Below are 13,857 nucleotides of genomic sequence, written 5' to 3' on the forward strand. Positions count from 1 at the left end.
TCTGAACAAGGACAGGGAGATACCAGGACCTAAATAGATAATGTGATCAAACTGAAATCATCATCAGTGTCATTTCTGAGCCAAAGAGCAAAGTTGCTAATCAGCAAATGCTGGAGGTATCAGCCCAGCAGCAGTTTTACTTGTGATCAAGCATGGCTGTGGTGCTTTATTCTTCAGGAATCCTAGACTCTGAAGATTCTGCACCCTAACAAAAAAAAATGAAGGCCACAGTGAAAGCATGGCAGAGGATCATTTTCCTGGAATGTCCCCAACCTGCCTATTTGACATTGGCAATGTTTCCAGAATTTAGATATCTTTATTCGAAAAGAGCACTGTGATGCAGAAATGGCGTTATTACTTGCCAAAACATAAACCGCCAGGACATTCAAATGTATTCATTACAAGGAGGCACTGTTATAACCTGATGTGATCCATACTGTTCTCACTACATTGTGAAACTTATTGTTCTGTGGCATGACCAATAGGTCTCTTGCCATGGGTACACTACACCATCACAGTGTGCCACACACTATAGCAAATCAGCTTTCACTCATCAGTAGTGATTTATGAGGACAGAGTTTTAACATCCAAGGGGCTTCTGTACATGAAGATAAATGCTTACCTCACTGTCCTCTGTTTAAGCCCAATGAATTCATCTATATTTGTTGAACAATCCACATATTTAAATAATTCACAGTCAGGATTCCTCTAAATATTTGTACCATAGTTTAAACATAATGTGGATTTAACACAGGAAAATTTCCCAACATTTACATATAGGTGTTATAAAGGTAAACACTTCTAAACATTTATTTGAAGTGATATTTCTAAAAATTCAGATGATGGTAAATGTTTTAAACCCTGTAAAAATAGACAAAACCCACACATAAAGGCCAGTACACTTAAAATCAAGGAGGGTATAAGTGTATTAATACCATGGACTTAAAGTTGTTTTCTTATTATCTTTATTCTTATTCATACCCTTTTAAAAGTGTTATTTTTATTCGTTCATTGATTTAATCAGAGAGTTGCCTCCTAAGGTTTCAGGAATTTTACAAGGAACCACCACAGAACAGCCAAGGCCACCAGCTCTGGTTATCATCTAGTTATGACATAGAATTCGGTTGCTCAGGCTTTGCCAATTCCAAGCTTTTGGTCATCTGACTCAGTCCATTTGCATAACTAAGTTCTTTGTGTTATGTCAAAGAACCCTTAGATGCCTGTCTTCTATGTAGATTTTCATTCTTGAAACTTGATACCATTCCTAGAAATGATAAATTCTAAGTTTTGTATATCTGCCAGTTCTTGACTTATTGAGCTTGTCTGTTAACATTAAAAACTTAAGCATCCCCTATTATTATTTTATTCTAATTAGTTGGGCCATTTAGAGGTTTCATCTCCTAGGAGATCAGATTGAGCCTGTATAATTAGCTCGCTTCTTTAGGACAGCTGGCTAATTCTTCACCCTGGAATGCAGTGTGAGACTCCCTGCCCACCTGTTTATTTTGCATGCCACCACGGCACTGATCAGTTTTTCCTAGACGTGGTGTAGTACCTGCTTCCTCTGGGACTCTGTGTTTTATCTGTTCTGTTTGCATAGGTGGAAACAAGTAAACTGCATGTCAGATATTCCACACTTTATGATCGCAGCAGCACAGACTTCCCCTAACTAGTTTCTGGGATACCACCTCTATAATTTTTGCCTTATTTGCATTCCACCTGAACCATTATGCACCTAAGACTTCTCTTTAAATAACTTTAAATCTACTTACTTTTTGTAACCTAGCAGTGTCTTAAGCCGTAACAGCCATGAAACCACACATTAGATGTATCAGCTGTATTTCAGCTTTGTTGTAAGGACACATTAAATCATGGCACAAATATTGAAATGACAGGGTTGTCCTGGTGCCCCAAAGCTCTCTTGCACACTGCCAGAATACATCATACCATAATTTAGGAGACTTGGCTGAAGACCACATGCCAACGATTCTGATTGCTGGGAATATCCAAATAATGTGCTTGTTTCCAAAGGATTTTTAAAAAACGAATCTCCTATTTTAAAAGCACCAATATAAGGGGAAGTCTTAGTGGCGTACGAAACCACATGCTTTAAGAAAAATAAATAAAGAAAGAATGAAATACAAGACCTCAACAATTCCTACTTTCCGGCTCTGTCATTAAAGTGGTGCATGAACCTCAGAGCACTTTCGCCCATCATCAGCTCTCATAGAAGCCCTGAGCACCTGGACTGAGTGGGAGGCTTCTTCTAGGGTAGACCAGGTGATGAGAATAGACCCCCTAGGGAGAAGGGAACACATTCAGCAAAGATCTACAGGAAGAGCATTCTTGTACAGGGAAGACCCCCAAGGACAAAGACCTGGGTGGGGTGGACCTGGGTGCAAGCAAGAAATAGCAAGAGCCACTGGGGCTTGACTGGAGGGTGGGAAGACGAAGGGCTAGGGGGTGTGATCAGATCACTGAGGGGCAGACTTCAGGCCATGGCACAGCATATGGATTTTGACCATTCCAGGGTTTTGAGAAGGAAACTGATTTGAGCTGATCTCACTGACCGCTACCCAGGGAATGATTATATTGGATCAAGAGTGAAAACTAAGACCCCAGTTGGGTAGCTCTGGTGGTCTTCAAGTGAGAGCTGATGAAAACTTTTGCCAGAGAGGTAGCCATGAAGATGGCAAGAAGGGGTTTGATTAGGCATGTACACATTTTGGAAACCACAAGAATTTCATATCTTTCTTGAAACTGTTAAGTATATTTTCTTAACACACGTATATATATAGATCCATCAACAGGTATATTGACATATACTTAAATATACTGATATTTATAATTTATTTTATACACACACACACCTTCTGAGATTGCTTTAAAAGTTTTTTAGTGTGTCTAGTGAGCTGTAAGAAAAGTCCTGGTATAGTCTCTCCTGTTTTAGTAGATAGTAATTGGCATCAAGTCAGTGTATGCTTTGAAGGCAGAGATTTCACAATCATGGATGACTTATGGGGTGTAGATTTTGGTCTGAGCAACTGGGTGCCTCTGGATGCTGTTTGCTGAAATGGACAAGAGCAGGCCAAGAAGGGGCCTCAGGAGCAGGAGGCTATAAGATGGGAGCACAGGGTGTGAGCTTGACCCTGAATGTCAGCCTTCTCTCTCCCTGCAGTGATCCCAAAGGTCACTAAGCACCTGCTCTCAAACCCTGTGTTCACCTGCATCATCCTGGCCGCCTGCATGGAGATTGCAGTGGTGGCTGGCTTCGCTGCCTTCTTGGGGAAGTACCTGGAGCAGCAGTTTAACCTCACCACTTCTTCTGCCAACCAGCTGCTTGGTGAGTGTGTCTTCAGGCCCCCTGAGAGGGTCGGGGGAGGGTGTCCTGTGTTTACGGCACTAAGAATTTACTGAGCCCTGCTGAAGAACCCCACTCTGCTCTGGGCCTACAGCAACAAGATATATGTGGCCTCTGTGCACAAGGAATTTAAAGTGTATTCTCAGAGCAAGATTTCCCTGCCTGGAGCAATTGCTAAAAGCACATGATAATAAAGAGTGAAAATATAAAATGTACATTTGAGAGGCCAGTAAGTTGATAGATGGGTGTGAAATGGGAAATTTGGGGAAGATATGATGAAGAAGGATAAATCTGGAAAGGTTAGCAGGTTTTAGCTACATAAAGAAAGAATATTCTTGGCAGCATGAAACCTATAGTTAACACATGCAGAGCTTGGAAGCCATACACTCCCCTACTCTTCCCTGTGCCCACAGCAGACATAACTAATGGATCATGACACTCCTTCTCCCCAAGGTCAGGCATGGCTTTACAGTTCTTTAAATCGTAGACTACAGGTTTCTACTGCCAATTGTTCGGAGTTGACATAGTAAAGAAAAACAATTTGCACTCATGAGAAGCAGTGTTGCTTAGGCAGGGTAAGGAATGTGGTCCTGCAGCATGTCTTAGTTTCCTTTTTGTTTTGTGACAGTATATCATCCTTTACTTCAAGTGACAGGAAGCTGCATTTGTTGAGTTAATCAGCAGAGATGTTGATCAGTAGTGGACACAACAGCAACAGAGACATAGCAGTTAAACGAGAGGGAAGAATCAACAACGGCTCTCAGGTTTCTGGCTTGGAGAGCTTGGGGTACCAGTTGTAAAGACTGGAAATAACGAAGAAGAATCAGATCTGTGCAAAGTTTCTAGTTCAGACCTGAAGCTGTTGAGTGTGAGATGCCCATAGCATATCTAAGTGATGTCCAGTATTTAGCTGGGGGCTCAAGAGGGGGTCTCTGGGATGATAATCTGTGTTATAAGTAGTAGTGGAGATTCAGTTGCCTCAGTAAATGGATGGTAGTTGAGGACACTGGAGTGGAATTTACATAGGAAAAAATGTGTAGAGTTAGAAAAAGATAGGTGAAACCCCAACCTGAAGAAATAGGGGAGTCTGCAGAGAAATTTAAGCAACGGCATCCAAAAGAAATGTAGAGAATGTGGATCATGGAAGTCAAGGGTGAGATGATTCCAAGAAGAAAGCAGCCATCTGCAATGTGAGCAGTCAAGCAAGGTGAGGGCCCAAATGTCCCAGTTGGCTTTAATGATGAGGATGGCTTGCAGCCTGTATCAGGGCTGTGTTCCTGAAGTGGCAGTGGTAGCACCTGTTCTGTGGTGTGGAGAGCAGCCCGTGAGAGGGAAGGAGTAGACAGTGAGCACGGGACTTAGCCAGGGGAGAAAGGAGAGAGGACATGGCCTGTGGCATGTGTTGGAGTTGAGGGAGGGAGTGGTGACTATGTGGTTGCCGGGACAGGAAAGACTTGAGCAGGTTTCTCAGTGGAGGGAAAGGAGCCCACAGCTGGGGATTTGCAGGAGAGAGAGTGAATATTCTTACTTTATGTGACTGATTAAAACCTGCTAACCTTTCAAGATTTATCCTTCTTCATCAGAGAAGACTTTGCACGGAACTCCCTTTACAGAGGAGTTCACCTGTTCTCCTGAAAGAGCAGAGGGAGGGACATGTGATGGAAACTACTGAGAGTGTGGTGATACGGCCAGGCATGGGGGCAGCTACAGCTCCACAGACTTCATCTTCTCTGTAAAATAGGAGTCAGATTGTCTGCTGAGAGGAAAGGGAAGGTGATGTTTTCTGATCTTCCCCTTTAAAATCTCCTGTCATGTCACAAGATGGCCAAGAAACAAACACAAAGGTGCTAACCATCATGAGTCATCAGAGAAATGTACATTGGAACCACAGTGAGATGCTACTAAACATCCACCAGACTGATAGCACCAAGTATTGGGGAGGATGTGGAGCCACTGGAACTCTCATACTCGGCCAGTGGGAATGCAAATTGGTGCCACCACTTTGGAAAACTCTGGCTGTGCCTAACAAAGCTAACCATATGTCTATGCCGTGACCTATCAGTTCCATTTCTGGTCATCTGTCCAACAGAAATAAGTGTTTGTGTTCACTCATTTACGTAGCATATGTAATAATGTCCAGAGCTGTTTTATGCATAATAGACCCAAACTTGAAACAACCCAAATGTCCATAAACAGTAAAATGGATAAATTATAGAATATTCTATGGCAAACTATTACACAGAATGAGAAAGAAAGAACTTTGATACATGCCTCAATGTGGTTGAATCTCACAGAGTTGAAAGACATGAGACTCAAAAGAGCACATATTTAGATGAATTAAAAAGAGGAATAGTTAATTGAGGTGTAGGGGCCAGAATAGTGGTTACCCTTGGGTGAAGCTAACTGGGAGGCGCACCAGGGAGCCTCCTGAGCTGCTAGAAATGTTCTAAGGTTAATCTAAGCTGTAGTTACAGGGGTGTGTACAGATGCAAAAGTTCATCAGGCTGTTCCCTTAAGCTCTGTGTATTTCACAGGACATAACATATCTCAGTTTAAAAGTAGGGCTGGCATGGTGGCTCAAGCCTGTAATCCCAACACTTTGGGAGGGTGAGGCGGGTGGATCACCTGAGGTCAAGAGTTCAAGACCAGCCTGACCAACATGGTGAAAACCTGTCTCTACTAAAAATACAAAAATTAGCTAGGCGTGGTGGCACACGCCTGTAATCCCAGCTACTCGGGAGGCTGAGGCAGTAGAATCGCTTGAACCCGGGAAGTGGAAGTTGCAGTGAGCTGAGATCGCACCGTTGCACTCCAGCCTGGGGAACAAGAGCGAGACTTCGTCTTGAAAAATTAAATAAATCAAAAAATAAAATAAAATGTAAAACCCTATCACAACAATATGGCCAGATTACCACCCAGGGTACCACAAGTCTTATGTTTTTCTTTTACACAAATAACCCTCTACCACCCACCACTTGGTAAATTTTACCTCCAAGAGGTATTCGCAAAACGCAGTCAGCCTTTAATATCTGCCTGACAGAGACAGGGCAAAATATACCTCTTTATAATTAAAGTTGTAACTTCTTTGTTATCCCTGGGATCTCTCAGGTTTAGCCCTTCGGCGCCTGAAGAGTTTATCTCTCACCTGCTGACTCCTCTGCTGCTTTTTCTTCCATTTTGATTACATTTGCACAGTTGCTTCAACTTTGGGCCGTGTTCTGTTTCAGAACAGATGCCTTCGTCTTCTATCGACAAACAAATCAATAGTCTTCAGGGCAGAAGGTCAAACAAACAATTCTGCCTTATTGCACCTTTTTGTCTCCCAGTGATTTCTGTCTGTTAGTGTGCTTGGCAGGAGGCACCTTCTCCTGCACTGGGCAGTCCAGGCAAGCAGCACGGGTGCCCTCTGTGTGTGCCATGCCCTTGGCGACAGTACAGTCAGTGTGGACTCTGGAGGCTGGCTGCAAGAGGGACTGGCAGTGGGCAGTTAGACAAGGCAGACTTGGGAGATGAGACCCAGGCAGTCATTCCAGAGCATCAGCACTGGTCCCCCTTCCCCTGTGAAGTCATCAGCAAATGGGGCAGAGCTCAGAGAAGAGTAACACAGGTGATTAAAGAGCTAGTGGTGTTGATTTGTGAGTGAAGATAAAAAGGACTCAATCTGCATAGGTTAACGTAATGAGAATGGAATTTCAGGGAAGTTCTGATCACTTCCTCCAGTGTTAAGGACAGCACACACATCAGGGAGGGAGGGGGCTTGGAGAAAAGGTGTGAAAGCCTGTGATTGCCATGGTTACCATCCTTGACAGGTGACACCCCCACTGTCTTTGCTAGGAAATGAAACAAAACACAGGCTTGCTTTCTGGGTGTGGGCATGTTGTCACTGATGTCCATTCACACAGATCCAATCTGTTCCTTAGCTCATTCATTCTGAAAATAATACTTGGATGCCCACTCCGTGCTGGGTACCATGCTAGACACAGAGAATCTAGGCTGGACTGAACAAGACAAAAAGGGGTTTTGTCCATAGGAAGGCTGTATCCTAGCAGAGAGAGAGAGAGAGAGAGCAAGAAACAAGAAACCCAAAAATAAGTGAGGCTGCTTCAGGAAGCTGGGAGAGCCACAAAAACAGTATGGAATCTCAGGGTGGGGGTGCGTGGATCTCTACAGAGTGGCCTGGGAAACCTGTATGAAAAGGGTAGGGGCCAGCCAAGTAAACACATTGGGCACGTGTCCCAGGAGAGGGAACTGCACGTGCAAAGCCTGGGGAACTGGAACTGTTTGGCCTGCCCCAGGGAGAGAAAGGAGGGACAGTGGCATGGTTGGGGTGGGCAGTGTGGCACGGGACAAGGATAAAGATGCACCCAGGAGCTGGCTCATGAGATCGCTTCTATACCAAGGGAAGAAAACCAAGCACAGATATTCCAAGAGCAGTAGATGATAGAGAGATATTATATGTCATTTTAAGTATGACTTGTGCTGTTTTCTTGCAGAGCTATACCCCCCTGATTATATTTTCTCACCCCAATATTAAAATTAATTTGCATTCCCTTAGCACATACCAGCTAGTTAATGTAGTCAATTGACCTAGAGGTCTGTTGATTGTCAAGAAGGCAACATAGACTGGAAAACTGGCCATGCGTAATCTACATGGTAGATAAATGACATGTGGCAATTGAAAGCTGAGTTTTAGATGAAATGAATCAGAATAGAGCAAAACCAACCCAGGAGCTTGGAACCCTTTGGTCCTTCTAAAATTCCATGGTTCTCTGCGAATCAGAAATAACAGGTTTATGGTCCTGCTGCCTTGCAGATAGCCCTGTGCAGAAGAGAGAGAAAGGAAAAAAATATATATGCCATTTAGTCACCAAGAGCTACAAAACATATTGATTGATGCCACTACCTGAGGGGTGGCAGAGCTGGTTCAGACTCTCTCTATGGCCTGGTGAATTCCGTGACCTTTAGGTTAAAGAGCCTCCGTATTTTCTGCGAAACCCTCCCTTCTTGCCTTATTAAGAAGACGGGGAGAAAATCCCTAAATGATCTCCGGTCCCCTTCCCACATCTCAAAAATGCACACAGAGCACATCACTGCTCCATGATATCTACTGTCCCGAAGGCATGTCTGTGTTCCCAGTCTGTCTGACTCCGTCTCTTGGTAGTCCCCTCTTAAGCTTGTGTTTCTCCTGAGGGTGCCCCACTTAGCAGGACAGGTGCATGCACTTAGACTCATGAAACAGAGTTGCTTTATGTCTGTCTCTCCCAGTTCTCCATGAGCTCCCTGGGGGAATAAATCAGGCCCTTCCTAAAGATTTCAGGGTCCCATGGAAGCAGTGACACTGCAGTGGGGTCACTGGGCATTCACGGGACTCAGCCTCAGGCCTTCCACCCTCCCATCTGTGGACTGGCCCCACCTTCCCTGTTCACAGCCCTGCCCCTCTGTCTTCCTTCCAGGGATGACTGCAATCCCGTGTGCTTGTCTGGGTATCTTCCTGGGCGGTCTTTTGGTGAAGAAGCTCAGCCTGTCTGCCCTGGGGGCCATTCGGATGGCCATGCTCGTCAACCTGGTCTCCACCGCTTGCTATGTCTCCTTCCTCTTCCTGGGCTGCGACACTGGCCCTGTGGCTGGGGTTACTGTTCCCTATGGAAACAAGTGAGTACTGGCAGTGTCTGCCGCCCTCCCGCCTGCTCAGGGACCCTAGCACTCTCCCTCCACAGTAGGTTGAGGGAGCCAGCTTTGTTCCTAGTGACCCGAGGAGAGGCATCAATGCTGCCTGTGCATCTTACTCTCCACGTTGGAGAATCAGTAGAACCCTCTGGGCTGAGAGAGCAGACCTTTCCACTCAAAGGCGGGGAAGCCCTGGGGGAGAAGAGAAACCATTTCCTCCCTGGCACACTCACATCACGATTTTTGGCATTTGACTTTAGGAAAACTGTGAAGATAGAAAATAAAAATTTTAGTTCAAAATTCAGCTCAAAATAGAAGAAAGAATTGATTTCAACAATCCCTTAAACTATCAGAAGCTGTCATTAGGCTCACATGGCAATTATAGGAGCTGGCCCATGGCAGGTATTTTTAAGTGTAGCGGGGGAAAGGGAGAGAAAAAGGGAGGTGGAGGGAAGAGAGGGAGGAAGATAAGGAAGTTAGTTCTCATGGGACCACTTTTCTTTCTTCCTAGTTTTTATCCCAAGACTTGGGACTAGAGTCCAGTGAGAATTGCCCTTAGAGGGAATTATGGGGAGTCTTCAGCTATCCAGTGTCAATAGCTGTCCCCTTTTCCACACGGGACTGAGGCTGCCTTGGAAATCCAGCCTGGAGCATCGAGGCTGCAGCATGGCTGGCCTTCAGGTTACCAGTTTCTCTCTCCAGAGCCAGACTCTTCTTCCAAGCAGGCCACCCAGGCTGCTCCTACACTTGTGCCAGAAGATGCAGTGGAGCCAGGGCTTCTCTGCCACCCACAAGAGTGAGCAGGCAGAGTGGGAGAGCAGAGCACAGGCAGCTTTCTGTATGTCTGTGCACAATCCAGGCACCGTATGCCTCTCCTTCCCCTTTATACCACCACGGGATTGCCCCTTCCAATCCCCACCCCAGCCTGGCCCTCACTTCCTGTTCAGATATAGCTTCTTCCTGTTTGCACGTGCTATGCATAACAGCTGTCTCAAGTAGCAGATTGCTCGACTCCTAAGTAGTAAAGTGTAGTGGTTAGGAGCACAAGGTCTCACTATAATGATGTTATTCTTCCATAAAAAAATAAAAAAGTGTATATCCTACAGTCAGATGGCCCTGGTTCCAATGCCTCCTCTACCATTTATGAGTTCTGTACTTTTGGACAAGTCACTTAACCTGGCTGTGCCTCAGTTTCTTCTCTAAAGCCCATGGGGTTAAAATGAGAATAAATGAAATAATCCATGCAGTACTTTGAATAGTGCATGACACATAAATTGCCAGGTGTCGCCATCATCATCTTTATCATGAAGTGCTCTGAACCTTAGGAGACAGAGCTGAAAATAATCAGACTAAAGAAGAAACATTTCCTGTCTTCCAGAGCTAATACACTCACTCTACCCTTTTGCTCTTTTTTCAATTTGCTTGCTCTAGATAACTGTGCCTTTAATGATGCAAAGGAAAAATTAAAACATCTTAGTGTTATTTTTCTCAGGACATTGAATCAATTAGACAATAATGATGGAAGCCAGTCTGGTTGTAGCAGTGTAGCAAGTAAGCATCATGAGTCTTCCTGACTGCAGGGGAGGAATAAAGCAGAGACAAGAACCAGCCCAAAGAGGGAAGGAGTTAAATCCTCAGCGTTGCAGGCATAGGTGTTTGTTCAGGACGGGGGTAAGCCGAGGCCATAGCAATCAGGAGAGGCATCATGGAGCAGGTGGCCCTGAGCAGAGTCCCAACTGCCACCAGCCCAGAGGACACATCAATACCAGTGATCAAAAGCATCTTCCTCCTCACTTCATGAGAGGGGCTGGAGTGGACTCAGCTCCCATCCAGCCCACCACCTAAGCTGGCGTCATTGGCCAGGGCGCAACCCACATAGCTCTCAGCAGTGGCCCTGGGCTGCTCCTTGCTGGACAGGGAGGGTTAAGGTTGGAAAAGGAAAAGGGAAGGGAGAACCAGGTAACAATCCCATAAGCAGGGTACCATGCGACTCATCACAGCAGAGGCGAAAGGCTGTCACTGGGGTCATCTGATTCCAAATTGACCTGTTTCTAATGGCTTCCGTGTTTCCTTTCTTTTCCAGCACAGCACCTGGCTCAGCCCTGGACCCCTACTCACCCTGCAATAATAACTGTGAATGCCAAACTGATTCCTTCACTCCAGTGTGTGGGGCAGATGGCATCACCTACCTGTCTGCCTGCTTCGCTGGCTGCAACAGCACGGTAATGGGATGGGGCAGGGGATGGGGTAGGGGATTCAGGCAGCCAAAGTGGCTTAAAACCCAAGTTTTTGCACAGGTGGTTCCCCTTCCCTGTGACTTTTTCTTAGCTGTTGCCCTGCTGTAGTGGAAGATGTTCCATCAGCAGGATGAGAGGACTGATCCAGGTCTTCTTGCTAAATCAAGTGGGTTTGTAGGAAGTTTCATTGTGCAACTGGAAGTAAAAATTCAAAGGAAGCTGTATATATGGAACCAAAGGAAAATATGGTGGTTCAAGATGCTTGCAGAGTGTCAATGGAATAGGATGTCTGCATGGGTAGTGAGCTCCCCATCACCAGAAGTATGTCAAGAGAGGCTTAAAAACCATTTATCAGGAAAGACTTCTTCCAGACCTGAAACACTCTGACACCAATTCAGCCTCTTTCCTACCCAGTTCACTTTGCCATTTTCCTCCTGACTAAATGCCTCCCACCTCTTTCCATGTTCCTGACACATTTCTGGGAGGGAGGTAGAGTGCTTTTTCCTGCTTAGCATGGATTTTACAACTGGCTGTCAGCCCACAGCTTTCCATGTTCTCTCCCTGAAAACCTGATGCTAAGTGACAGGTCATCCAGTGGTGCTGATCCCACCTTCCAGGAGTCCTTGGCACCTGCCCTGCTGCACCCACACCACCACTGCCCTGTGCAGGCCCTTCCCATCTCTTGCTTGGACCTGTGCAGTAATTCCTACCTGGCCTCCCAGGATGGCCCCTTATGTCCTGCGTTTTGTTCAACACTGCAGTCAGAAGGGTTTCTGTAACATAGCAAGTGACCCTCTCATGCTACTCTGTCAACTAGAAGATCAGTTCTAGGTGCCACGTGTCTTCAGCTCTATCTCCTTTCAGTTTGTGGTGTTCAGCTTCCCCCATACAGCCTGTCTTTTCATACACCTCCCTCCAGTTGGACAGGTCCTACTCACCAGTCAATAGCCTCCTCCAATATCCCCTCCTCTGAAACCATCCCTTCCCTCTTTTATCTTTGGCGTTCTTCTCTCTGAAGTCCTTTGGTACCTCTTTCTCCTAAATACACTGTTCTCATTTTATTACGGTGATTTGCTAGAAGTGTCTGTCGTCTGCTCTGGTCTTTGGATTTCTTAAGCAAGGGCCAGCACCCAGAAACACTCCATGAATGTCTGTGCAAGGCATAGTGGGAAGGAAAATATGAACCCCCAGTGGCAGCTTTCAAGGGACTTAGAGTTGAGATCATTAGCTGCTGCTTCTCCCTATATCTTATATCTTTCAGGAGTAGCAGTTTCTCTGAAAGAAGAAAAATGGATCATTTATTTTCATTTTCAAAGATTTCATTTTCCCTTGTGTTTAACATTTAGATCCCTGACCAGTTATTAACATTTTCTATAGAGAAAATAAATCACCATGGGGTGATGGGTGAGAGAAACTGATTTTTTAAAATTAGATGATAAAGCAATTTCTTTATGTGAGTGGAAATAAATTTTAAAAGAAGGGATGGGCCTTGAGAATGGTTCAAATAAAAATACAAGCCATTATTTTTCATGACAACAATTTCATTAACATTTTAATATTCAGAAAGTTACATTATAAATCAGTCTCGGTTATTGTCCTGTTATAAGAATTAAATTGACTCAATATAGTCTAGTGTCCTGAGACCAAACGAGTCTCTATTCCAGGGAATGCACTGACCAAAAAAGTTATCTTAAAAATTGCATTTCCCCTGATCTTGCATGTACAGGAGTCTTATTGAATAAGAGCCTTACCAGGCCCATCTATGGCTACATCCCGCTGCTGAAACAGCAAAGCTGGAGAACGCAATTATCAGACTGCAAGCTCCTCTGCTTACCTCTGGACCTACTGTTTATTCCCCCAGACACCTGCCTTTTATTCACGTTACTCAAGGCCTCACATTGTCTGCTGGGGTGTAGGTGAGGCAAGGACGGTATTCCCATGCAATTGCAATGCAGAGGTGGAGAAACCACCAGGCCCCAGAACTGGGATGGGGCATACTAATGCCTTCCCTGCAGAGGTAGACCTCTAGATGCCCTGGCTTCCAACAAGTGGATGAGGGATTTGGAGGCCCAGAGCAATGCTTATCCTGGAAAGGGGCCCTTGTGACAGTCTAGCCTTAAAAACAACCACAGCCATAAAACTTGCAGCAGCAGCAGCAAGGTTTGTCAAGAGCCTATTAAGGTCCAGATAATGGGGCCTTCCGTGTGTCACTCGTGGCCCATGGCAGCTTGGCCCAGAGTCAGAGAAATCTCAGTCCAACATCCATAAATGAGTGAAAAGCAATTTAAATCCTTTAAATCTCTGCTGCAGCATTTTGAGAAAATGCCAAATGGTGGCTATATTCCTGGTGCATGTACTCCCTCCCTCTCCCCCTTTTTTCTCTACTCTTCTTGTCTCCAAGCTCAGGAGAAAAAAAAAAAAAAAACTCTTTGACAAGCTAAAACCTTTTACCTCCTTCTCCTTTTCACAGTGGCCCCCTGGAATTCTCCAGCTTCCCCAATGTGAATTCAGCCATTCTTCCTGGTTTCGTCAATTCTTCCACCCATGGCCTCAACCCTGTGTATATTATCTCATTGATCCTCCCAGCAACCT

At 45.1% G+C, this 13,857-nt stretch overlaps 1 protein-coding gene across 9 annotated transcripts in view; it reads left to right on the top strand.

Annotated features, from left to right (window-relative positions):
* SLCO3A1 (solute carrier organic anion transporter family member 3A1) overlaps positions 1-13,857 on the top strand; it is a 318,828-nt gene that overhangs the window by 267,079 nt on the left and 37,892 nt on the right. For all 9 annotated transcript variants that reach the window (XR_010588295.2, XR_012415465.1, XR_010588296.2 and 6 more), the window contains exons 5-7: positions 3,179-3,343; positions 8,815-9,013; positions 11,112-11,250. Coding sequence is in view for 6 of the 9 variants with exons in the window: in XM_065548475.2 (XP_065404547.1) it covers positions 3,179-3,343; positions 8,815-9,013; positions 11,112-11,250 (503 nt within the window). In the remaining 3 variants the exon portion in view is untranslated. The remainder of the gene's footprint in view (positions 1-3,178; positions 3,344-8,814; positions 9,014-11,111; positions 11,251-13,857) is intronic.

Source organism: Macaca fascicularis, chromosome 7 (assembly GCF_037993035.2).
Source record: "Macaca fascicularis isolate 582-1 chromosome 7, T2T-MFA8v1.1".
NCBI lineage: Eukaryota > Metazoa > Chordata > Mammalia > Primates > Cercopithecidae > Macaca > Macaca fascicularis.